Source organism: Saccopteryx leptura, chromosome 7, assembly GCF_036850995.1.
Source record: "Saccopteryx leptura isolate mSacLep1 chromosome 7, mSacLep1_pri_phased_curated, whole genome shotgun sequence".
In the NCBI taxonomy this organism is placed as follows: Eukaryota; Metazoa; Chordata; class Mammalia; order Chiroptera; family Emballonuridae; genus Saccopteryx; species Saccopteryx leptura.
The window spans coordinates 45,544,119-45,571,676 of NC_089509.1; the positions used below are offsets into that span (position 1 = coordinate 45,544,119).

Genomic DNA, 27,558 nt, shown 5'->3' on the forward strand with positions numbered 1-27,558 from the left:
GGTCAGGCCTTGAGTTGGGTTTTAAAGAATTGTAAAGACCCTGTCTGGTGGCTCAGTAGATAGAGCATCAGCCCAGTATATGAATACCCTGGGTTGATGATTCCTGATCAGGGCACACAGGAGAAACGATCATCTGCTTCTTTCTCCCTCCCTTTCCCCCTTCTCTCCTTTTTCCCCTCCTGCAGCCAGTGGCTCAGTTGGTCCAAGTGTCGGCCCCAGCACTGAAGATAGCTTGGTTGGTCCCAGTGGGTCAGACTCAGGCACTAAAAATAGCTCAATTGATTTGAGCATCAACCCCAGATGGGGGTTGCTGGGTGGATCCCAGTCTGGGCACATGTCAGAGTCTGCCTCTCTATCTCCCCTCTTCTCAATTAAAAAAAATAGTTAAGAGTTTCTCAGCAGCCTAGGAGGAAAGGATATTCCAGATAGAGAAAACAACATATGTACAACATGGTCTGTTCAAGGAAAGTAGTTAAGATAGATACATAGGGTTCTGATTAGAATTTAACGAGGTCAAGTACATCAAAAGAGCTCTGAAAATTTTACCTTGTTTACAAAGGCAAGTGTTTTTGTTCTTGCATGTCACCACATTTTTTAAATGACAAAAAATACGCCCAATGTTAATAAACACCAATCAACATACTTGACTAATTGTTTCCTACAGAGCTGCATGGTCTGGGAAAGCATGGCATTATTCAGGGAACATGCACTGGAACTGTCATTCACAGCAACTCTCGGGTGATTACTGCTCTGGTCTGAGCCCCCCATTCCGGAGCTGTGGTTGAGAACACAGTGAGCTGACTGTATGGCTTTTTGCTGGCCTCTGGCTCCCTGAAAAACTGGAAGGTTCTGGGATCATCTGTGCCTTAGCAGATCTAAACTTTCCATGCCACCCACCTGTGCTCCTGTGGGAAACTTTAAGGGTGGTGAGGATTGAGACAGGGCAATTTGTTAACCTCAAGTCAGAAAATGCACAGCTTTCACCGTGTGTGGGTTTTTCTGCTATGTACTACAGCGGTTATTGTTTCATTGGCCTTCTTGTAGCCCTGAAAACAGTGTAGAGCGCTGATTACACACCAAGACAGTTGACATGGCGTATTCATTCTTGCTGTCCAAGTGACAGAGCCCATCGTTAGGAATGACAATGCCTGCCAGTCTGCTGTCCATTCCAAAATGAGAATCGGCATCACTCACAAAGACCAGGAGGTGGAGCGAGTCATTCCGCCAGCCGATTTTTTCCTACAGCAAGAAAGAAACACTTGGATTGGATTGTACAGAGGCAGGTATTTATAGAGAGTGACTCAATTATGATTGGACACATTCAGATGATGAAAATGACATTGCTGGCCTTTTTCACCTATTGTGAACTAACAATATTGATATATTTAAAACACAAAATTCTGTGGTTTGCTCTTCCCTGGATAACATTCTCAGATGATTTATGCTTCAGAAAAAATATTATAGTTTTACTACAATCAGTAACCAGTTCACCCCTACTTTTACATAGTTATTTTTACTATCTAGTTTCAATTTGCCAGAAAAATGAGGGGAGGGAGGTTATAGGTAATCCCAAATCCACACGGAAGTCAAACTAGTTAGAATGCAGCACAAAACAAACCTGTTTTATTAAATGTCACCCAGTGTGTTTCTACTATATCATCCAAAAATTATAAATGTAATAGAAGGATAAGAATTGTATCACCTCAAGGTACTGCTAATTATGATAATCTATTGTCTGTTTCTTAGTAGAGCTCTCTCTTTTTAATTATTCTTAATCCAGGACCTATACTGCTCACAAAAATTAAGGTATATTTCAAAATAAATATGAAATGATTAAATAAGAAACATTTGATTTTTTTTATTAAACAAGAACATCAGAAAAGCAACTGACAAATCAAAGTAAATTGTCATATTATGCAAATGAGATGCAAAACCAACTCTTATTTCACTGGTGAAAATGCGCTATACAAAAGGCTGAAAGTCCTGGAGTATCTGCATGTTCCCTGATCCCCTAATTTTTGTGAGCAGTGTACTTGAGCAAAAGCTCATTCTGGCGGCACCATCCCACCTCGTCCATTTTCTTCCTTCCCTCATTCCTTGGCTCTCCCACTTTCTAGGAGCTTCAGCCTGTCCATTCATTTCCTGATATTGTCCATGAAGGGCCATCATCTGTAAACAGGGGAATCATTCCCGTGGACACTTCACGTCCGATTGCCAAGAAGGAGGGGTGTTCTGGCAGTGTGTGGTTCGGATGCTTATTTTGTTGGTTCAAAACAATAGATATCTAATCATATACAGAGATTTATTACTGATTTGGGGCATTTTTATTTCTTTAAATTATTTCTGCCTTTTATTTTTTTCAACAAGATTAAATAAAAGGCTAATTAATCTGATTTAAATCTTTGAAAATTAATCATACATGACTCGTAGTAAAATTTCATCAATATGTCTACAATTTTATTTATTTTTTATTTATTCGTTTTTTTAAGGAGGAGAGAGAGAGGGATAGAGAGAGACAGAGAGAAAGAAGGGGGGAGGAGCTGGAAGCATCAACTCCCATATGTGCCTTGACCAGGCAAGCCCAGGGTTTCGAACTGGCGACCTCAGCATTTCCAGGTCGATGCTTTATCCACTGCGCCACCACAGGTCAGGCAATACGTCTACAATTTTAATAGGTTATTCAAATAGTAGGCATAAAACCGTCTCGTTAAGATATGATTGAATTAAAAATTTAATAGAAATTTTGTTTTAAGAAAATATCAAATTTAGAAATATGATAATTAAAGGAAAGATAAAGTTAGTCAAGTTTTTCAAAGTAGATGTGTTAATAAGAGATGAAATTTGTGTTATCAGAGTAAAACACTCTTCCCCTCAGCATACCTTACACACAGCAGCTTGCATAATTGCATCAAATCCACCTTCAGGTGTATCAATATTAGCAGAAATTTTCTGATTCTTCACAATTTCATTGAATCTTTCAGCATTATTTGTCAGTGGCAAAATGTGCTTGTATCCAAATGTCGGTAAGCAGAAGTATGGAATACTACTGCAAAAGTAAAATGTGAGACAACCCTGGATGAAATATGGTATCATACACAGTGAATAGAACTAATAGTCTGGCAACATTTTCTAAATAAAAATTAATTTTTCTGAAATGCCTGACTCTGTAACTTGGCTATGAGTCTTACTGCTGTGGTCGTTGTTATCATCTCCCACTCCGTTCTTCCAAATGAACCATATTAGCTAACACTTTGAGCTCACTGTGTCTTAAATCGGCTCAGGCTCAGATAACAATCAGGTGATCAGACTCCTGACTTGTGTGTGTGTGTGTGTGTGTGTGTGTGTGTGTGTGTATAATCACTACCTCCTACTGCCTTTCAACCAAAATCCACCTTTAAGTTTACATGATGACAACAATTTCTTTGTATTCCCGTATCTTAAGCTATCATCAAGTATGAGTCAGCCTACAGCGAGATTGAGAGTGAAAACTTTCTTCTTCTTCCTCTGCTTCCTCCTGTGCTCCCAGCCTTAGGAAAACCAGAGCAGGGCTCTTGGTTCTAGATCCCAAATCCACTCTGACTGAACAAACTGCTGTGGACCAGCCTAGGAATAAAAATACCACTTAAAACAGTTTATATATAAGGAAAATGTCATGTTAAGATATCTGTTCCAAAAATATTGCAGTAGAATAGAACAAGCTGATCAAAAATTCAGCCACATCTTATTCTGACAGCCAGCTAGTCACTGTGCATAAGAGTTGGCGCAAGTTACTCAACGCTTTGAGTTTTGGGGTTTTGTGTGTAAAATGGAGATAATAGTATAGAGCAGAGGTTCTCACAGTAGGGCCCCTATACCAACAGCAGTGAGTTCAGTGAGAGCAGTCTGTGTTCTAAAGGTTGAGAAACACTGGTGTAGAAGTAGAGACCAGAAAGTGTAGCGCAGTGAGGTTGTGGCGTGTTGCTTGGGGAGAGCTGGTTGACTCGCGTAAGAGTGACTTTGCAGGTTCAGAGCCCACCTTGTCCACACAGACAGAGCCAGTGCATCTTTCAGGGTCAGGCTCCTGTTCACCAAGTTATAACTGCCTGAGTTATAAAGTCAATCCTCATTATTCATGATCCCATACCTGCAAACTCACCTATTTCCTAAAAGTTTTTTGTAACCCCAATCAGTATTCTCAGTACTTTCTTGGTCATTCATTGGTAAATAAATGCAGAGAATGGCAAAAAAAAATGAGTCACCAGATACGCATGTTCCCAACTGAGGTGAAACAAGGCTTTCCCTTCTTGCTTAGTTTTTATACTGTAAACACGTGTCCTTTTCATGGTCTGTTTGGTGCCTTTTTTTTTTTTTTTTTTGCATTCTTGTGCTTTTTGTTGGTGACTGTGTTGTTTAAAATGGCCCCCAAGAGTGGTGCTGAAGGGCTGATAGTGTTCCTAACTGCAAGAAGGCTATGATGATGTGCTTTATGGAAATATAAGTGTATTTATAAGGGTATTAGATATGTCTTGTTCTGGCATGAGTAATAGTGGCTGTTGGTTGTGAGTTGAAAGTTAATGAATATTCAATATATATTAACTAAGGTGTCTTTAAACAGAAACACACAGAAAACAAAATTATGTATTGATCAGTTGGTGAAAACATGACCATAGGCTCACAGGAACTTAACCCTGTGCCTCCCCTAAGAACAATGGTTGAGGAATTGCTAATTTAGTGTTCAAAGAGACTACACAAGACCCTTGTGAATAATGAGAATCAACTGTATGAACAAATAAAAATGACAATGGATTTGTTCACACAGAGTAATGGAACTCTCCTGGGACCAGAATGCTGCTGTCTGCAAGGGTAGTCATTTTCTTACTGTCAGTAGACTTTCACAGAAAGCAGGTCATAATCTGATGTCCTCAGGGTTCAGAACAAGGGAAATTGGTGATCCCTAGCACTGACTGATACAGTTTGAGATGTCCCAATACAGCCATCTCCAGAATGGATGCTCCTGATAATGCCCGGCTCCTTCTCAATCTGGTCAGCTAACAAAGCTTAGGAAGCTATGAAAGCCATTAAAACAAGAAACTGTAAGTGCCTTGCTATGGCCATTGGATGAATGTGGCCCATACTTGCGTTTGTGACTCCCTTTTCTTTGCACTCCCTTAACCTACCATTCCTGATCATTCTTTTAGCTATGACAGGATACCTGGTCTGGTGGACCCAGGGACCAGTCTGTCACATCCAGGGAACTTTTCATATTTTCTTTCTGACTAATTAGGTTTAACTTTAGCTCTCAGAGGGCAATCTTATTCTCTTATTTTTAATGTCTTGAGTGGACTTTCATTGAACTCTGAAGAATTGACCACAGATAACATACACTAGTAGAATAGTGGTAAGACTTGAATGAGATAAAATGTCCAAAACACACAGCATAGTGAGCTTGTCCAAGTTAAGTGTTTCCTAAATATTAGTGTCATTTATTACATAAATCACTTCACAAAGTCTAGTACAAATCTGAGGACAGATCATAAATTTGGCTAATGATATCTCTGGAATCATACGGTTTTCTCCTGATTGAAATTATAGTGCCCTGGCCAGCTGGCTCAGTGGTAAAGCATTGGCCTGGCATGTGGGTGTCCAGGCTTCAATTCCTGGTCAGGCTGCCTAGGAGAAATGCTTCTCCACCCCTCCGCTTCTCACTTCTCTCTCTCTCTCTCTTTTCCCCCTGCAGCCATGCCTTGACTGGAGCAAGTTGGCCCCGAGTGCTGAGGATGGCTTCATGGCCTCCACCTCCGGTGCTAAGAAGAGCTTGGCTATAATTAAATAATGCAGGGATCCCCTTACATACATCTTTTGCAAACTCCAGAAAGCATTACAGATTAAATTAAAACAGGTTTTACAAGTGTGGTGCAAAGACATATAGAGGTCCCTGAGACCTTTTCAGAATCCTTAAGGTCAAACAGTTTCCACAGTAATAGAAGATGTTATGGATGTTATGTGTCTTTTTTACTCTATTGATATTTGCTCTGATGATGCAAAAGTAATAGCAAGCAAAACTGCCAGTGCCTTAGCACGGATCAAGGTACCAAACTACAGTTATCCTTATATATTTTTTACCAGCAAGCATTTACCATAATAATATTTTAAATGCAAGTTTTACTTGATTACTCTTGATGGAGCAGTAAAATTAGGTTTATTAAGTCTACAGCCTTAAAAACATGTTCTTAGAAAATATTTCTGTGTGACCACATTGGAAACACATATGTAGCATTTCTGTTGCACACCAAAATATAGTGTTTATAGTAGAAAAGCACTCTTGTGATTGTTTGAGTTGACCTGGCCCTTCGAAATAGTATACTATTTTTACCCAAAAGAATGCTTGACAGTCAAATTATTATTCCAACTTAGTTATTTGGTGGCCTGTTCTTTTAAAATGAGTAAGGTGAGCCTATCACTTCAAGGGAAACAACCATCAACATCTCCTTGCAAAGATATAATCTGAGGTAGCTAGAAATCAGAATTTTGGAAAACTTTCATCTACTACCCATGAGATTAATAGCTACCCAATTCATCAAGAATTAGCTGTTGGTATCAATGGTGATATTAACAAACGTGATGTTTTTGATACTGTATCATGAAATTTAGAAGATCTGCATAACTCAATGTAGCAACATTTTCCAAAGGGCCAAAGCATTATATTACAAAATCACACGCATTAGTAAAAGCCATTCAAAGTACAAGACAGACCAATGGCTTTTAATGTAGCAGAATATAGAAAATTCATTAATATTTTTTTCAGATTCCATATTGAAACTAACTTTTGCCTCTTATTTAGTTTGAATATAGTAGCAAGGAAGAATAACCACTGTGATGAGAAAAAGCTGTTAAATGCATCTCCTTTTTCTAACTATATCTGTGAGGTTTAATTTCTTCATGGAATTTAATCAAAACAAAATATTGCAACAGATTAAATGCAGAGGTAGGTATAAGAATTCAGTTGTCTTCTATTAAACCAGATGTTAAAAGATTTATAAAAATGTAAAAACAAGGCTACTCTGTTTTGTTGATTTTGGAGGGAAAATACAGTTTTAATTTTGTAAAATTGTATTGTAATATACAGTATGTTTCTTATTGAAATTATTAAATAAATCAATAACTAATAATCTTAAAATTCTTTCAGTTATATTTTCTAATACATTGAATATTGATAGATATAACTTACACAGATCAAAGCCCTGGGGGGTGGTCTTAATTTTTAAGAGCATAAGAATCTTGAGATAAAAAAAATTGAGAACCACTAGATTAAAATTAATAATTAAAGATATTAAGGGTTGATGAAAGAAAAAAATTAATACTTATTTTGAATGTTTGTTATGTTCTGAGCTCATTCAATTCTCATGACTGCCCTAAAAGGTGAATATTATTATCTCCATTTATAGGTGAAGAGAATGAGTTCAAAGAGAGTAAGTTTGGTCCAAGGTTATAATTTAAACCCAGGTCTGAAAACTCCATGCCCTTCTCTCTTATGTCTTATTGCCTTTTTACTAAATAACATTTTTATTCCATAATTACAAGGTTTGGGTTGATCAAAGGATTGACTTTTTTGTGTGTAGTGTTTGAGTTCTTGGTTTATATATGTGTGGGGAAGGTATCTGGATAAAGAAATTTGGAGAATTCAAGATGTAATAGAAAAGGAAAAATATTAATGTTGCAGCAGAAAAGAATTTTATAATATAAGTTTAGCTAATGGTAATTTTGTTAACAAGAATAAAAAAATACTTTAGAAAATAGAAAAAAATGACCTTTCAGGAGATCAACTGTATAAACCTCCTTTGGGTTCTTGTTCACTATACTCTAATGTTGATAGAAGCTATCATTTATTTAGAGTTTCAAAGTCAAGCCCAGGACCAAATGCTTTCGTTCATTACCTCATCTGATCCTTACAGCCACTCTGTGTGATCAGGACTGATATTCCGAACTGAAATTTTGAGAGTTGAAATGACTCACCTATGGTGACAGTGAGAGTGAGTAGATGGTCATTACCTATGCCAGGCTGACTCTGAAGACCCAGGCTCTGAACCATGTTGTACTGTGTGCCTGCTCCCCAAAGAGTTTTAACTCCTTGAGGACTGGGTCCAAATCTTTTTTTTCCTAGAAATCTCATGACTACACAATACATGGTACAGAGTTGGAGCTCAATAAGTTTTTGTTTGTTGAATGATGATTAAATAAATGCATAAATGAAGTGCAGTTGGAGCTACAGAAGCCAGATGGCTTTCCTCTTTTAGAAATCTGATTAAGGACAGGGTTTTCTTGTCCATTCAAGACGTTGGGCTGCCAGCTTAGTTGAACCACCCAAGTTTTTTCATTTTTTTTATAACATTTCATTAACATTGTTTCCCACGGTCATTTTTGAATTTTTTGTTACTACATTTTATCTAGCCTCAGACAAAAAGAATGATTTTAAACAAATCCTTTGAGGCAGGGGTAGCACTTTATAATTAAATAGAATTGCTCTACTAGATTCTTTACTGAAGCTTGTAGGAGGAGAAAGACAAATAATACATACAAATTTTAGATTGGTATAACATTCTCTGATTTAAAATATAAAGCAAAGGCATTAGAAATGCTTTATATTAAACAATTAGGAGGCTGTTAGCATCAAGTTTATTTCTTTTTACAAGTGAATTAAACAATTGAAAACAGTAATCACAACTTACTAGTTATTATACAACATTTTTGAGGGTACAAATCATTATATCTCTATAGAAATCTGTTTGTTTGGTGTTGCAACAATTGATAGATGCCACTCAGTATTCATTCTTTCTTATTAGTATTCTCTATTAACAGACTTCCGATTTTATTTGGGGGTAGCAATGTGCTTCTTTTGCAGCTAACTGTGGCCGTATTACTAAATTCTGGCCAGTGAGACACAAGTATAAAGAGTTGCATAAAGTTTTCAGCAAAACTCTTTAAACTGAGGAAATAAAATTCCACATTCATTTATAACTTAAACAAAAATCTTACCAAACAAGAAATACAAGGAAACTTCCTTAATCTGATCAAAGGAATAAAAAACCCACTAGTTAAAAATATAATTGATGGTGAAAAAATGAAACTATTCTCCTAAGATCACAAGCAAGATATAGAGCCAGCTCTATCCACTTTTATTTAAAATTGTACTAGAGATCCTAGTTGGCATGATAAGTCAAGAAAAAGAAAGAAGAGGAACAAATGTTACAAAGAAGTTGTTATTCACAGATGACATGATTATGTATCTGGAAAATCTTAAAGAATCTACAAAAAAATCAGATTAGAATTAATGAGAAAATTTATAAAGGTTGCTGAATACAAAATAAATATTTAAATGCATTTCTATATGTTTTTAACAATTAGAAAATAAAACAGGCCTTGGCCAGTTGGCTCAGTGGATAGAGCATCAGCCTAACATATGGACTTCTCAGGTTTGATTCCCGGTCAAGGCACACAAGAGAAGCTACCATTTGCTTTTCTCTCCCTCCCTCTCCCACTTTTCTACCTCCCCACTCCCATAGCCAGTGTCTTTATTGGTCCAAGCATGGGCCCTGGTGCTGAGGATAGCTCAGTTGATTCGAGCATTGGCCCCAGATGGGGGTTGCTGGGTAAATCTCAGATGGGGCACATGCAGCAGTCTGTCTCACTATCTCCTTCCTCTCACTTAAAAAAAAAACCCTAAAAAAAATGACATTAACAATAGCATTCAGAAGCCCATTCCATAGTAAACAATCAAAAAAGAATACATAGGATCTCTACCCTGAAAATGACAAAACATTGCTGAGAGAAATAAGACAAGATCTAAATGAATGGAAATATGTGTCATATTTGAAATATATGCAATGATGGAATATTTGATATTTTTTAGGTGATCATCCTGCTCAAATTGACCTGTGGTTTCAATGAAATTCTAATCAAAATCTCAGCATATATTTTGAAGAAATTAACAAGCTGATTCTAAAATTACTATGGAAATGCAAAGGATCTAAGGTACCCAAAGCAAAAGAACAACAAAGTTGGACTTAATTCCAGATTGTAAGACTTTTTATAAAGCTATACTAATCAAGATTATAAGGCATTATGAATACATGACAATATTCAAAGGGTCAATGGAACAGAATAGAGTGCCCAGAATTAGACTCACACATAATCTATTGCTCTTCATCAATGGCACCAAGACAATTCAGTGGGGAAAGGAAAATCTTGCTTAACAAATAATGCTGGATATTTGCATGGAAACAAAAGGTGAACCCAGGCTTTTTTCCTCATTCAAATACAACAAACTATTTTGAGGTCAAAGTCGTAACTGCAAGAGATTCAACCACAAAGCTTCTAGAAGAAAACATAGCAAGAATATTTGTGACATTAAGGCACGCAAAGATTTCTTAGGACAAAAAATGAACTAACCATAATATAAAAAATTGATAAATTGTGAACTTTATCCAAACTAAAAACTTTTACTTGACCAAAGACATTGCTAGAAAGATAAACATATAATTCACAGATTGAATAAAAATATTTGCAAAATGTATTATTTGACAAAGAACTTTTATCCAGAGTATATAAAGTACATAGACAATAGAATGTTAAGAAGATAATCTAATTTTTAAAAGTCAAATAAATATTTTAAAAGATACTTCACAAAATAAGATATAAGGATGGCAAATAAACACATGAAAAGATGTGCAACATTGCAGCAAATTGAAGCTACAATGAGATACACACTTATTGGAATGGCTAAAATTAAGGAGGCTGACAATACCAAGTACTAACAAGGATTTTTTTTGTCTACAGCAGCCATTTTTTTTTGTATTTTTCTGAAGTTGGAAACGGGAGGCAGTTAGACAGACTCCCGCATGTGCCCGACCAGGATCCACCCGGCACGCCAACCAGGGGGCGACGCTCTGCCCATCTGGGGTGTCGCTCTGTTGCAACCAGAGCCATTCTAGCACCTGAGGCAGAGGCCACAGAGCCATCCTCAGTGCCCGGGCCAACTTTGCTCCAATGGAGCCTTGGCTGCAGGAGGGGAAGAGAGAGACATAGAGGAAGGAGAGGGGGTGGGGTGGAGAAGCAGATGGGTGCTTCTCCTGTGTGCCCTGGCTGGGAATCAAACCCAGGACTCCTGTACACCAGGCCGACGCTCTACCACTGAGCCAACCAGCCAGGGCCAAGGATGGATTTTTTTTTTAACAGAGACAGAGAGAGAGTCAGAGAGAGGGATAGATAGGGACAGATAGACAGGAATGGAGAGAGATGAGAAGCATCAATCATCAGTTTTTCGTTGTGAGACTTTAGTTGTTCATTGATTGCTTTCTCATATGTGCCTTGACCATGGGCCTTCAGCAGACCGAGTAACCCCTTGCTCAAGCCAGCGACCTTGGATTCAAGCTGGTGAGCTTTTGCTCAAACCAGATGAGCGCTCCACATCCCCATCCAACGCTCCATCCACTGTGCCACCGCCTGGTCAGGCTTAACAAGGATTTTGAATAATTAAAACCCTTACACATTGCTGATGGAAGTACAAAATGTAGGTACCTCCACTTCAGAAAATAATTTGATAGTTTCTTAAAAAATTAAAACTATACTTATACAATTCAGCAATTCCAATTCTAGGTATCTATCCAAGAGAAATAAAAAATCCATTCATCCACACAGACTTAAATGCAAGAGATCATAAGAGCATTTTTCATGACAGCCAAAATATGGGTAATAATCCAAATGCCCATCAATAAAAGAATGAAAAAACAAAGTGAAATAAATACATATAATGGACAATTACTTAATGCAAAAGGAACAAACTGCTGATAAACACAAAATTATAGATGAATTTGAAAAACATTATTTTGAGCAAAAGAAGGCAGACATAGAAGGTATATACTATATTATTCCATTTATATGAAATCTAAAAATGGGCAAAATCTACCTAATTATAGAAGCCAAACCACTGGCAAGGTAGAACTGATTCTAATGAGGCCTAAGGGAAGTTCCTGAGATGAAGAAAATGTTCTTTATCATATTTTAGATGGTGATTACATTGGTATAGTGAACTGTCAAAACACAAACTGAACATTTCTGATGTATATGCATTGTAGTACATGTCAATCATACCTCAAAAAAAAAAAAAAAAAAAAAGGCAGAAGGAACTGACCTTATCTCTGATACTTGCATGCAAACACAATTCGTGAGAGTTAAAATCAGCTATGAGTTCTTTTCATGGTCAAATTATTTTTGGTTATGTCAGATTCTAGATGGGAACCACACTGACATGTCTTTAAAAGATATTATAAAACTTGTTTATGTTTTACAGAGACTGATGCCTTGGGGCAGACAAGAATTAAAAGTCAGTGAAGGTGTGGAAAGTCATTTCAGATATACATTTATAGTGGTAAAGTTGTTGGCTTTGGACCAGCCCAGATCTTGGTGCAGATCACTGATTAGTCATGTGGCCTTGGGGAAATTCCTGACCTCCCAGAGCCTCTGCTACTTACTCAGTATATAGGTATAACAGAATCTGCTTTGACTTGCTCTTATTATGAAGAGTGAATGATGTCATGTATGTAAAACCTTCAGCATAGGGCCTGGCACAGATCAAATAATAGCTCTTTTTCATTAAAAGGATATTAAATAATTTTATGTGGAACATGTCATTGACTGTGCAGGTAAACTATCACAAAGCAACTTGCCTTCAACCATCATCACCTGGATAATACATAGTTTTAACAGCTGAATGCAGTATATTATAATGGACTCACCACCTAATTTTGTACTAAATTAGGTAGCAATGAAGGCAGCAAAGGCCTTCTCCAAGCAGTAAGAGAAATCACATTTCCCAAAGTATGTTCAGAGGGAGCTGCAAAATATGATATTTTAGCAGAAGTCACTGTAGTGCAGAAAGATACTCTGAGGAGGTGTGGATTGCTGTCAAATGACTACAGAAAGTGGTGGTCATTTGGAGTAGATGGTCTCAAAGGGATTGGGTATGGGTACAGATCAATGGAACCTAGAGTGAAGGACACAATCCCTTTGCCTGCAGAAAACAGAGCCAAACTTGTCATATTTTGACCTACACAGGGAGACAGATGCTTCAAGAACCCAGGGCTAGAACCATTATTAAGATGACTTCATTTTGGTTCTGAACAACTCAGGCAACTGAGAGAACTGCCGAGATTCAACCAGACAGGAGAGGAATTCCAGGGATTTAGCAAGCTCCTGCGAACTGCAGCTCGGAGAAGGGCTAGAGCTACAGAAAATCAGTGTTCAAAGATGCCAGAGAATCATTTCCTTACCTGCAAGGGTTGGCGATTTCTTCTGGCGTTGTTTTCATAAAAGGGGAGACGGGTTTTTCCACAAAAGAACCAAAGCCCAGTCTAAAGTTGCTAGTTAATTTAGACATCTCTTTGGAAAGCAGGGAACCCAGCTCTTTGATTGTGTTGAGGTCATCATCCATGGAAGCTGAGAGGTCCATAAGGTAATACAAGTCCACCGGGTAGTCCTCGGTCTGGCGGACTTGCACTTGCAGAGTCTGTTCACTACCTGCAAATGTCCCGCAAGAAAAGCAAATCTATAAATATGCATGGAGGCTTGTTTGTGACTAGTCAATCCCTGGGCCAGCTGTCCATTTCATTCCAATAAGAATTTACTGAAGATACTAAAGATTTCATAAACTAGGTGTGCAAAGTTTATAAATGAACAAGTCCATGAAAATCTTTCAGCATATGTTTAGAACTGCTGAAGGAGTTAAGAGTTAGGATATTTTATATCTCCTTGGGAGAACTAGCATCCATTTAGATGGGAGATAAGCTGAATTTTTTGTATGTGGTTCTAGCAAAAGAGAGCAAAATAAAAAGGAGTTTAAGCTACGTTACAACTCTTGAAGAAATGTGAGGTAAGCCTTAACATTTGAGCAATTCAAATGGTTATTTTTAGAAAAGGCTTTTCAGTAACACATTTGGAGTGCAAGTGACCAATATGAATAAAGAAAAGAAATTCTCTATTTTCTTAAGAGTGGGAAACCTGAGTGATAATAACTAACAATATTGTAATATGTGGTGCAGGTAGATTAGCAGAACAGCGGTATTACCATGTGACATGAGACTTATTTACGTGATTCAATGCTCATGTAAATCAGAACGTACCTGGTCTCAATTTCAGAACCAGTCTTTGAGGTGTAATTTGAGTGATGTCAGAACTGTTTTTCTGTCTGCCTACACTGAGAGGCTTATTTGTAAGTATCTCTACTTGGGAGACAGGGTTTTCGATGAAGTGTTGTTGACATCCTTTAGCTAGAAGGTTTGCTGGGATATCACATCTTTCACCAACTCCAGATGGCTGGGTAAAATTCTAAAAAAGAAAAACAATAAAGGTAAAAAGAATATAAATCTGTATTTATTTACCAGATAAAATTTTATTTTGCTTGCTTTGCTAGTTAGGCATCTTGCTGTCCTCAGAATGTCATATCCCTGACATTGATTGTACATCTAAGGTTAAGTCATAGCAGAATAACCAGAGAATTCTGCCATTAAAATTCTGAGTCAAATTGCATTCTTTTTTCATTATATTCAATTGAATTTACCTAAGAGTTCTTTTATTTTTAAAAAATGCTTTTTTAAAAAGTATTTTCTAGAATTTTGTATTTCCGGATCTTTGAAGCAGATGAGTCAGATGGTACAGTCCATCCCATCCATGAATTTATCACAGATGATCTGTAGGTTTGTGTAATCCTAGGATTATCCAAAATTTCAGTTCGTCTATGACCAAATCCAGTGACAGTGAGCCTTCTGTGGACTCCTACATTGCCTTATCTAGCTGTTTGTCCTGGTTTCTGATAATTCATGGATGCATCATTCTTATTACAGCAGTACCTCATTAAAGTTAACTTCTTGGGGATTTTAAACTCAATGCCTTAAAATGTTCCGTTTAAGGTTTCTTAGAACTTTCTCCAGGATTTGGAAGTGGGGAAATGACATGAAAGAGAAAATGGTCTAGGGGACTGCTTTTCTGTGAAAGACGAGGGAGTTCTCCAGCCCCCTTCTGATCCCCCTGGGTAGCAGGGGGCATGAGATGAGTGTTTCCAGGCGGAGATGTGACCATTCCGCCCCTGCAGTTCCCAGGGATAAGGTAGATGGAGTGGAGAAATAACTACTGTCTTACCTGAGAGCTAAGGTTGATCTAGAGCTTGTGAGGCTCTAAGCAAAGTCAAACTTGAGGCCCATTGACCCTCAGGTTTGGAAAGAGGCAAACCAATGCTCGTGTTGTTTTTCTCATTGCTTAGAATTTCAAGCCACTCTTGCTGAAAACAACTAGGAAAGTTACATTTCTTTTGAAATTGATTTTTAAGACAATGTTAGATATTAGTCAGACCTGTGCATATTTGAGGCACCAGGTCAGGTATAGCAAACTGACTTTCCATGGTGTATCCAAGGTAAACAGTGGCTTGACAGGTTTCAGAATCCTTCTCAACACATCACCACTACCCTGCATAATTAGCATCTTTGCCAAAAGATAAGAAGTGGTGTTAACCATAGAAGCTATATTTCTATCTGCTCTAAGCAGAAGCCTAATTTACTTTTTTGTTCCAACTATCTCTACTGATAGAACTACCACCTTTAGAGTGACCTGTTACAAAAATCTGGCTTTTTTTTTTTTTTTCTTTTTTTTCATTTTTCTGAAGCTGGAAACAGGGAGAGACAGTCAGACAGACTCCCGCATGCGCCTGACCGGGATCCACCCGGCACACCCACCAGGGGCGGTGCTCTGCCCCCCAGGGGGCGATGCTCTGCCCATCCTGGGCGTCGCCATATTGCGACCAGAGCCACTCTAGCGCCTGAGGCAGAGGCCACAGAGCCATGCCCAGCGCCCGGGCCATCTTTGCTCCAATGGAGCCTTGGCTGCGGGAGGGGAAGAGAGAGACAGAGAGGAAAGTGCGGCGGAGGGGTGGAGAAGCAAATGGGCGCTTCTCCTATGTGCCCTGGCCGGGAATCGAACCCGGGTCCTCCGCACGCTAGGCCGACGCTCTACCGCTGAGCCAACCGGCCAGGGCAAAAATCTGGCTTTAAAATTTGACAGTAACTGACTACCAAGTATCACCCACCAGTACAGCTATCAGTAGTAATTTAAGAAGCTCTCTTACATGAGTGCTAAAGGATGCCTTGGAATAAAAGTCCAAAGGTGAACATTTGGTTAGACTGATTTGTTGTTTTATGTCTCTGTCATGAAACTAATATTGTCTTTTGCCAGAGGGAGAGGTTAAAGAGGGTAAAGCAGGGATAAGTTGTGAGGGAAGGGGACTTAACTTGGGGGGGGGGGGTAAACACACAATATTATATATAGATGTTGAATTAGAGAATTGTAGCCCCCTGAAACTCACATTATTTTATTAATTGGTCACCCAAATAAATTCAATTTTTTAAAAAAGCACAATTCCTTTTGTTTGTACCTCATCAATTAAAGCAGTAAAGGGACTCTGCTGGATGTTTGCTCTATCCTCGGCAGGCCCTCCTCCGTGAATACACATTCCACTTGGGAGGCAGGTTTTAACAGTGCTGGCCCGGTCGGGAGTTGGACGTCCCGGTTTATTCCCTTAAAGCCTGCTCCCGTTCTTGCTGACCCTGGCATTAGTATGTCTCGATTTATGTTTAGATTATCTTTAAGAGATTCAGTAGAGAAGTGTTCTAAATTCAGGAAAAGCCAGGCAGTTTTTTCTTACCAAGAATCACCTCCTGGTTGCTCTCTAGTGTCACAGGAGGGCAGTGACTCAGGCTGGCTTGTGGTACATTCCCCAGTCCCCTCTTATACTACTTCCACATACTTTTCTACTTGACCAGCTAAGGAATGCCTATTTCAGGCTTTGTCATTGAAGTACAGTCACCAAGCTCATAAAAATGTAATACTGAAAAGAATCAGATAATGTCTGAATGGTAAAGTTTGCCCCAAATCTACAACACTTCTCTTAGAACCCAGCAGGGTTCCACTCAGAATGGATCCTAGTTCCCAGATGGAACACAACTATGGCACTAAAGTCAAATATATGCTTAACTTTAGAAAACACCACCTCCATGACCTCAGATGACTCAGGCCTTGGCATTTGGCATGTAGACAGTTAGAAATGACTTCAAAACAAGAGGAGGGGCCCTGGCCGGTTGGCTCAGTGATAGAGGGTCGGCCTGGTGTGCAGGAGTCCCGGGGTTCAATTCCAGGCCAGGGCACACAGGAGAAGCACCCATCTGCTTCTCTACTCCTCCCCCTCTCCTTCCTCTCTATCTCTTTCTTCCCCTCCTGCAGCAGAGGATCCATTGGAGCAAAGTTGGCCCGGGCACTGAGGATGGCTCCGTGGCCTCTGCCTCAGGCACTAGAATGGCTCTGGTCGCAACAGAGCAATGCCCCAGATGGGCCAAGCATCGTCCCCTGGTGGGCATGCCAGGTGGATCCTGGTCGGGCACATGCGGGAGTCTGTCTGACTGCCTCCCCGTTTCCAACTTCAGAAAAATACAAAAAAAAAAAAAAAACCCAAAAAACAAACAAACAAACAAACAAAAAAACAAGAGAAGGAATCAGGTTAAATAAAGAATCACAATTTAAATATTTTTCAGAAGATTTGACGTCCACTCCCTCCAAAAATTACCTTTGAAACTAATCACATCAGTGACTACCTTGATCTACTAATGCATACACGTCCCCTTCTAGATTTGTTTCACTCCTGCAGCCCCCTAGAAAACAGGACACAATCTGAGCAATCACTGATGAAACTGACATGAGGGCAGTTGCAGTTTTTAGAAACATGTTGAGGTCATTTGTTTTACCTCCTGAGAACACCAGGCACACTGAGGTCCAATGAGTAAGCAGTCTTCACAAGTTTCTGCACCTCCCATGGCACAGCCACCTATGTTTAAATGCAGCAAGACACGGGATCAGCACTCTCAGTCACTCCATTTTCGAGACTTACGGCTCTTTAAGTACTTGAATGAAGCACTGTGAAAGTTTATTTTTGTCTTCAAAGATCAGTCCTCAAAACGTTAGTGATTCATAAAGTTTGTCTTTGACATCAACCACATTGAAAATATGCATGTCTTGTTAGTCCAAAGTGATCATTCTCTTAAAATATGAGAATATTTCCATGTTCACAAATTTAAGCTCATCGTATTCAGTGTCCTTATTCATTATCATCCACTTTAATTTTTTAAAATTATTTGCACCCATTTAAAAATGCTTGAATGTACTATATTTTTATTTTTAAAATAAATCCCTGTTCCCTCTCTCTCTCAAGGTTATTATTCTTATTGTACAAAACAATAGCTAGTTAACAAAATGATTGTCAAAAATGTATTAAGAAGTCTGATTGTGTAGTAATGCTGTTTAATTCTCCTAATTAAAATGCCCATACAACCTTTGTATTTATTTACCTTACGCCTGGAGCATTTGCTGTGGGAACAGCTTTGTGTCTGCCTGTAATTTGTTAAAGTGTTTGCTCAAAGGCAAGAAAGCAATCAAACAGCTCAAATAAAAAATGACTTCAGATCTAGTTTCTGAATCAAATGACAGGTTTGTCAAGCATACCATGAAAGCAATATGTCGAAGAGATCAGGTCTTACCTTGTACGTGATCATTCCTTCCTAGAAGTAGAAAGAACAGGCAAAGCAGTTCAATCCCCATTCGTTTCAGTTCTCGCTGTGCAGACAGATTAAAAAATGAATTACCTTCAACGTTACCAGACCAAAGCTGAACATTGTTAAACGTCTTTCTTTCTTGAAGTGTAAAATCTTAAATACTACTTACACTGTTTTGAAAAGAAACTTGAGATCTAAATAAAAAAACTTTTCATTAAGACTGAAATGAAAACAGAGGCTACCTGGACAGGTAGAGAAGAAAAGCTGTGTTTAAAAGCAACTTCAACATGATTCACTTCCTTGTTCTCCTTATAAGGAAGGCAGGTGTACAATCACTAAGAAGGTGGGGAAATTCATTCAGTAGAAATTTTTTTTGCATAAACTCTATTAGTCTCTCTGTATCCTAGAGAAAGTTAGTACCTTTAATGAAATATTGAGCAATGAAAGGTCAAAAGAACAATTAAAATGACTTAAAGTTTTTTCCAAAATTATTTTAATTAAATGAAAACAGCACAGATGATAAATAAAACACAAATATATAAGTGATAGGTAAGGAGGGTTTAAAAAAGACTCATAGACACAGACAACAGTAGGGGGATTATAAGAATGAAAGGGGTTGGAGGAGGAAGAAGAGGGAAAGGAGGGATAAATGGAAAGTGAAGGAGATTAGACTTGGGGAGGTGAACACAATGCAATATACAAATGATATATTATATAATTGTACACCCAAAACCTAAACAATTTAAAAAATTGTTTTATTGATTCTAGTGAGAGAGGAAGGAAGAAAGAGAAAGAAAGAGAGAGACAGGAACATTGATCTGTTTCTGTATGTGCCCTGACTAGGAATCGAACCAGCAACCTCTGTGCTTCTGGACAAAGCTCTAATCAACCAAGCTATCTGGCTAGGGCTGTATAAGTTTATTAACCAATGTCACCCCAATAAATTCAATTAAAAAATTTAGAATAAAATAAATAAGTAAAATTTTAAAACGAGCTGAAGAAAAAATACCTGAGATTTTTGTATTCCATTTTAAATCTTTGCAGAGGATTGAAATGAACTCTGAAAAATATAAATCATCATTTGTACAGTCAATTTAGAAGGCAGATTAGGGAAAGCAAAACATCGTGCTCCCTTGTTTTTCAAGTTAGATGAAAGATACTTTTTATACTTATAGAATTTTTATTTTAAAAGCAATATTGGAAATAAATATAATATAGTAAAATCAAATTAGACCAGAAATAGACTCAAAGCAATGGAAACAGAAACGGTGATGCCCGAGATTCTGAGTCCCTTCTTGTAGGGACCAAGTGCTCTTTTTTTGTGCCGTCCCAACTTCTAACTCACCACCCAGATCATAGGAAGTATTTATTTGTTGAACAAAAAAGAGACAAATTTAAAAGCTTTACAATCTATGGCTAAGTTCATGAGGTCGAACTGATTTTTTTAATGTATTCAGGAGGATGTTTTAGGATTTATAGAGACTGCAAACGGTAAGAATCAAATGTTCACTTTGTTATTCTCAAAGAAACTTAGGCTTCTTCGTGGCTGGGCTGACACCCTAGAAGATTATCTTTTAAAGGTGTATTTCTAAGCAAGCATATGAAACCTGTGAAGAAAGGAAAACTAATTACAGGTTCTTCTCAGAAGGCTATGTTCAATTTTGAACTCTATCATACACAAGAACTGAGAGAACATGGCAAGAATCCTGTAGAGAGAAAAAATAATTGTTAAAGAGTTGGAAGTATGCTTTTGGGGAAAAAATACAGTTATGTCAAATAAATTGATTTAGCTTGAAGAAGAAAGATTGATGCACAAATTATCTATGTCCCTGACATTGCCTCCATTTTTGAACTTATTACTAGCTCTCATTTATTTATTCATTCAACAAATATTTATTGAACATCTACTTTGTGCCTAGTATTGCTCTAGAAGAAGAGAATATGTCAGTGAACAAAGCCAAGCTCTTGAGTTGTGAAACATATGTTCTAGGCTGGGGAGCAGTATTGGGAGGACATTCTTAAAATCAGGCAGTGATAAGGGCTATGAAAAATTATAAAGCTGGGTGAAAGAGGAATAGGAATGGTGTGTTATTTAATTTAGGATAGTCAGGGAAGATTTCTCTGCTCAACTGACATCTAACAGGGCCCTAAATGATTTGGGCAACAAATTGCAAAGCCCCTGAGACAGCATTGCCGACCATTTTCAAGGAGAGTGGAGAGTAACAGAAGGTGATAGCAAATGTCCGATTGAGAGGCGGAGGTCAGATTGCGTGTAGTCTTGACCTTGAATTTTATTTTAAGTGTTGGAGTGTCATTGGAAGGTTGAAAACAGAACAACATTATTTAATTTACATTTTACAAAAATCACTCTGGCTGCCACTGAGGTTAGAATGTGTGGAACAATATTGGAAGGTGGGAGACCAATTAGGAATTTGTGACTGTTGTCTAGGACAGAGACAAGGTAGTTGGGAGTAGGGTGTTGGTAATATAGGCAGCCAGATGTGGTCATATAAGATGTAATTTGAAAAAGAGATGTGCTTATGGGTTGGATGTGGATATGGAAGAGAGGGAGATTTTTGGCCTGAGCAACTGAGTATACAATCCTTTCTTGAGAGAGGTTGCCCTGGGAAATGATCAGGTTTCCTGTGGAAGATGGGGCTCAAGAACATGTTAATTTTGAGACATCTAGAAAATAACCAAGTGAAGGTGCCACATGGGCAGTTTGATATCGGAGTGTACCAATGCAGTGATATTGAAGTGTCAGCTGTAAGTCTGCGATCATCAGCATGGGTTTAAAGATATGGGGCTGATGGCATTTAAATATATGAAAATGAATGAGATCCTCAAGGAAGGTAAGAGCTCTGAGGACTGAGTCTTGGGGCCTGCCAATACCTAGAGGTGAGAAGGAGAAGAATTAAGTAATGAAAGCTGCTAGCTAAAGAATACTCCTCCTTACTTTTGTTGGAAGATATTCTCCAAGTATCTCTCACATCTTTGCATATCTTTATGCAAAAGTACTGACTTCCTTTGTTCTGGGTTATCTTTTTAAGGATGTTTGTAATATGAACAGCCTTTGAAGACAGAGATTATGTCTCCCACCAGATTAAGAAGCAGATTTCCTCACTCCTTGGGAAGATAAAGTTATCACCGTCCAGAACCAGGAGCAGGAATGTTTACCGCCCATTATGAAAGATTCAGTTTTCCTAAATTTGGGAATAAAGCCTACCACGTGTGTGAGTGTCGCCTCTTCCCATTTGGGTCACCCTGTGGGAATTGGCCTAAAGAAGCTGGTCAAAGAAAATGCTGACCCTCTGGCCAGTGATATACTGTGAATCCTCTCTGACCCAGGCATCTCATATCTCCTCAGCGTCCGTGAATCTGTGAGGGTCTACCTTGCGGCTTGCTAGTGAAATCTCAAACCCTTTTCAGTTCTCAACAATGCCCTACTTGAAATCTCCCTTTTTCTATAGCCTGAACAGGCAATAATATTCCAATCTCATATTGGAAGATAAGAATTTGCATCTTACAGGACTATTTGAAATGCCTTGGACTGAACAGTGTAGCCCTCGGCTCCAGAAGTTTCTTTGGGTCCTGAGTTGTCTGTTTGCCCACCAACTTCCCTGGATGCTGCTGTCAGGCACTTTGGATGAGCTGCAGTCAGGGAGGTCTGCACAAGTCTCCATTATGCACACTCCCTGGAAACTTTTCTCTGAGGTCCTAGCTGCTATTAAAACCTCTTCTTCCTGGGGACATAGTTAGACTATCTCTCCCAAGCTGTCATGCAGTTAAGAGAGCCTCAGTGACTTAGCTGTTGCCAGTGGCATACGAGTGGGAGTGATCTACACCACTGTCAGATCATCTCTCTGCCCTCTGCCAACGGGGTGCAGGCAGCAACAACAAAGTCCCTAGGGCAAATCCAGACCTTGTACTATTTCATGTACAGACTTCCATCCTGTGCCTAAAATCATCACTGTACTGCTTTACTTGCTCTGAATCCTCAGCTGTGGCTCTTACCCCCTTCCAAGCCTTTGCACCCAGCGTTTGTGCAGCCCGGAGGCCCTCGCCTCCTTGTTACTCCGCGCACTTGGCTAGCCAACTCCGCATCTAGGTCTCAGGGCAGACATTACTGGAACTTCACACAGGAAGACTTTCATGGTCTCCCCAGGCTTCTCCTCCAGGAGACTTTCCCAAGACAGCCCTTTTCACTTTCGCTGTAATTGCCTGAATCCTCGCCTCTCTCCCCCACAAGGCTGTGAGGTCTTTTAAGGCATTGATTTATTCAACAACCACTTATTGAATTCTTTCTAGGTATCAGGCAGGGACTGTCTTAGTTACCTGTATATTTCTAGCAAGCAGCATAATGTTTGATACTTTGCAAGTATTCATTTAATATCTATCAAGAAAATGGATGGATTTTATGTCTTCATTGTCTAGTATTTTACCTGTTACAAAGCAGGTACTCCATGAATACAGATGATTAAGTGAATAAATGGTTTTAGAAGGAATACCAATGCAATTAGGGGAGGAAAAAGTTGTTCCCTACTTGGGTTGTGATGAAAGCTGAGAAAAGGCTTAAAATGCAGGGTGGAGAAATCAGCAGAATTTAAGAGAAAATACAAAGTAGAACAACGCTACAATTAAACATTCACCCACTCTGTTTTCCCATTGACAGTATGCTGGATAATTTGCACCAGGCTAAAGGCACAGGGAAAACATTCTTGCTTCCTGAAGATGTGGTGCTTGGTGCCCTCTCCTGGAAAGTACCTGTCCATGCCCCTGGTTCCATCAGCTGGCCAGCACCCTATACAATACCCAAATAAAAACTGTGTTTCCCTTAGTCAGGACAACCAGATTAATTCCCTCTGTCTCTCTCTCTCTGTGGAACTTGACTGGAAAGTACAGACAAAACTCAGAGGTTTGGACATGGGGACTGAAGCTGACCGAGAGAAGGCACGAGCTCAGAGGAAACATGATGCTTCATGTGTGAGCCGGAGTTAGGCGGAATCCACAGCCGAGAGGAGACAGGAGCCCAGGCAAAGGGAAGCTATGATGAGTAGATAAGGTGGTGGGCGGAGAGCATCTGGCATGAAAGCAGCAGAGAAGGAAGGGCCCCTGAGCCACATGAACTGAAGAATGCTACAGTCCGACCCACAAACTCACTCTGTGGAGGGGATAGAGAATGGTCCAGGCCAAGAGCTGCCATGGACCCCAATCCTCTCCCAGATCAGCTCTTTCTGAGGCCTGGCACTTCCTGAGGCCTGACTCTTCCTGGGTTTCCACAGCATCTTGTTCTTTTAAAGCAGTGTGTAGTCTTACAACAAATTGCCATCACTTGTGGGTGGTTGAAGGGGTCTCTATAGTCCTTAACATCAGGAGACCCTAAGTCATATCGTCTGTGTTTTCAGATAGGCTGCTCAGATGGAATGCTATCATCTACTTGAGGGTCTGACCCTTTTCAAAGAGTCAGAGCTGGGGAGAGGGGTCTCACAGAGCAGCTCCCAGTGAGGGAAGCAGCACCGCCTGCCCTCTGCCCTTCAACTGGCCTTCGCTTCTGAGATTTAGGAAAGGGCTGTCTTCAGTGGAGTCCTGACTGCAGCAAGCCATGTGAACCCATCTTCCTCATGGGGTTTGACTTGCTCATTCTAGGACCCGGCCACTCACCCACATGAGAGAATGACAATCTAGGACCCAGCTGGGTCAGCCGATGGGCACCTCAGAACACTCCTAGGAGAGTCAACACTTGAGTCAACCTGGCTGGGAGCCAATTCAAACCCTGGGGACCTAAGTAACGACTAAAAGCTCTCAGAATGGCCTTGCTGTGTTTACTTGCTTTTTAGTTCAAGTACTGATAACAAGTCTATTTCTTGTTGTCTTACCATGAAAGCGTCTCAGAGTGAGTAGCTAGAAGAAGACAGTGGAAATAGCTGCTTCGCCTTCGGTTCTGGCCCTGATGGAACTGTGTGTGTGTGATGTACCCCACAGTGGGCTGTTTGCAGATGCTATGGCTGATTTGTGGGTATAACTTGGGAAGCAGAGATTCTGGAAGTGATACCTATGTTTCACATTTCAAGACCTTCAAAAAAATTATTTCAAAGAAGGATCTGCAACAGTTTCTTGTTACCTTGGTGCACAATGCCCATATTATGCTATATGCTACAGAAATTTTTGTGACCTAAGTCTCACATTCTAGTCTGAAGTTTACCTTTTTTTTATTGTGGTAAAATATACATAGCACAAAATTTATTATTGTCACCATTTCTAAGTTATAGTTCATTGGCATTAAGTACATTCACACATCTGTGCAATTTTTACCACTATCTATCTTCAGAACTTTTCATCCTCCCAAAACTTTGTTGTTGAAACAATAAATTTGCATTTCCTTGGCCTCTGGCAACCACTATTCATTCTGCTTTCTGGCTCTATAAATTTGATTATTCTAGGTAACTCACATAAGAAGAATCAGATAATAAAGCCTTTTGTGTCTGGCTTATTTCACTAAGCACAGTGTCTTCAGGTTCATCCTTGTAGCATGTATCAGGATTTTGTTACTTTTTTTTTGACAGGGACAGAGAAAGAGTCAGAGAGAGGGACAGATAGGAACAGACAGACAGGAAGGGAGAGAGATGAGAAAGAAGCATCAATTCTTCGCTGTAGCTCCTTAGTTGTTGATTGATTGCATTCTCACATGTGCCTTGACCAGGAGACTACAGCAAAGTGAGTGAACCCTTGCTCAAGCCAGTGACCTTGGGTTCAAGCCATTGACCCCACGCTCAAGCCGGCAACCCCAGGGCTTTAAACCTGGGTCCTCTGCATCCCAGTCCAATGCTCTATCCATGGTGCCACCATCTGGTTAGGTACAATTTTGTTACTTTTTCAGGCTGAATAATATTTCATGGTATAATATACCACACTTTGTTTATTCATCTATTGATGGTCATTTGGGTTATTTCTACCTTTTTGTTATTGTGAATAATGCACTATAAACATGGGTGTGCAAATATATCTTTGAGGCTAGAGCTTACTTTTTAAATTCTTTATGACATCCATGATGGGAAGAAGTTGGGTTAGTGGAAATAATTTAAGTTTTGCATATGGAAAGACCTTGGCTCAAATTGTAGCCCTGTCAGTTCCCTTGAGGGACTGTATCCTGAGGAGAGCATTTAGCTCTTAGCACTTATGATTCCAGATTGTGAAATAGTGATAATATCCACTTTTCAAGATTATGATGAAGATTTAATTATACTTTTTTGGGATATATACAGATTTTGTAGGACCTGACAATTATATGATTTATGGGGCCCTTTTTTAAAAGAGAAATGCAGAAAATAAACATACAAATCCAGGAAGTACCAAGTGTTTCAGACAAAAATGAATCCAAAGAAGCCCACACCAAGACACATCATAATTAAAAAGCCAAAGTTTAAAGACAAAGAGAGAAGAATCTTAAAAGCAGCAAGAGAAAAGCAGTTAGTGACTTACAAGGGAGCTCCCATAAGACTCTCAGCTGATTTCTCAACAGAAACTTTGCAGGCCAGAAGGGAGTGCACAAAATATTGAAAGTGATGAAAAGCAAGTGCCTGCAACCAAGATTACTCTACCCAACAAAGTTATCATTTAGAGTCAAAGGACAAGATAAAAAGATAAAAAATATGAATAATAAATGACCATAAAAAAAGAGAGAGAAAGAGAATGAAATTTTACCATTTATAATAGCATTGATGGACTAAGAGGGTATTATGCTAAATGAAATAAGTCAGTCAGAAAAAGACAAATATCATATGATTTCAATATATGTGTAATCTAAAGAGCAATATAAGTGAACAAACAAAACAAACAGACTCATGGATACAGATAACAGACTGAAGATTGGAGGCAGATTGGAAGACTGTATAAAAAACAGTGAAGGGATTGAGAAATACAGATTGGTAGTTACAAAATAGTCATGAGGATATAAAGTAGGGTACAGGGATCCCGACTTCCAGTGGATATCACCACACCAGCCCACAGCACAGAGAGATGTGAGAGCTGACCTCTGCTGGCCACGAGAGCTGTGGCCTCGGACAGGCCAGCAAGCTCTCACTGCAGCCTGGAGAAGGCACAGTGTTCTCCAGCTCCACCATGACCAGTAATATAGGCAGTGTTTGTAAAACTCTTACCTAATATTTAGGACAGTAAAAGAAAAAAATAAAGGACAGCATAGGAAATATAGTCAATAATAGTGTAATAACTACATATGGTACCAGTTGGGTACTGGAAATATCAGGAGGGACAATTTATAAAATATTAGATTAACCAATATGCTATATACATCTGAAGCTAATGCAAAATAATATTGAATGTAAACTGTAATTGAAAAAAAATTTAATTAAAAAAACTTTAAAAGAAAAGAAGAAATGCAAATTGGAAATAAATTAGGTATGAAAGTATATATTTATTTAAAACAAGAAAGAAAATATCCATGACAAAAAATTACTGAAGCCTTTGAGATTCCAGGCTATTTCTGCTTGATATCACCTTTAGAGATTCACTAGAAATGGTTACCTAGAAATCCTTCCTGGAGGTATCTGGCTTCCCAGCTCCACCTGGGCTCCTAGCCACTCACAGGCACCTGTGCGGACCAGGGGACTGAACTGAGGCTCCATTCATTTCATGGTAACCCCCTCTAATTTTACTCAGGATTCTTGTTTAAGTAGTTAATTTCATTGACCATTTTCCATATGCCAGGCACTGTTAAACATTTATTAACATTACCCTATTTCATCTTTGCAGGCCAGAAGGGTTTGGCAAGAAATATTCAAAGTGATGAAAAGCAAAGATCTACAGCCAAGATGACTCTACCTCGTAAAGCTGTCTTTTAAAACAGAAGAGTATATAAAGAGCTTCCCAGACAAGAAAAGCCTTTAGTATAATATGAAATGTTAAATGGACTTTAAAAAGA

At 39.0% G+C, this 27,558-nt stretch overlaps 1 protein-coding gene across 9 annotated transcripts in view; it reads right to left on the minus strand.

Moving 5' to 3' along the window:
• The window catches only part of ITGB6 (integrin subunit beta 6), a 164,591-nt gene that overhangs the window by 62,442 nt on the left and 74,591 nt on the right, over positions 1-27,558 (minus strand). For 4 of the 9 annotated variants that reach the window (XM_066345469.1, XM_066345470.1, XM_066345472.1 and 1 more), the window contains exons 2-8: positions 19,630-19,680; positions 18,606-18,681; positions 17,817-17,896; positions 14,154-14,358; positions 13,305-13,551; positions 2,881-3,046; positions 1,078-1,239 (exon numbers count right to left, since the gene is read on the minus strand). In XM_066345469.1, the coding sequence (XP_066201566.1) occupies positions 1,078-1,239; positions 2,881-3,046; positions 13,305-13,551; positions 14,154-14,358; positions 17,817-17,896; positions 18,606-18,666 (921 nt within the window). In that variant the 5' untranslated portion in view covers positions 18,667-18,681; positions 19,630-19,680. Of the gene's footprint in view, positions 1-1,077; positions 1,240-2,880; positions 3,047-13,304; positions 13,554-14,153; positions 14,359-17,816; positions 17,897-18,605; positions 18,930-19,629; positions 19,681-27,558 lie in introns of those variants that run through there. The other 5 variants (XM_066345473.1, XM_066345475.1, XM_066345468.1 and 2 more) reach the window with 4 other exon arrangements.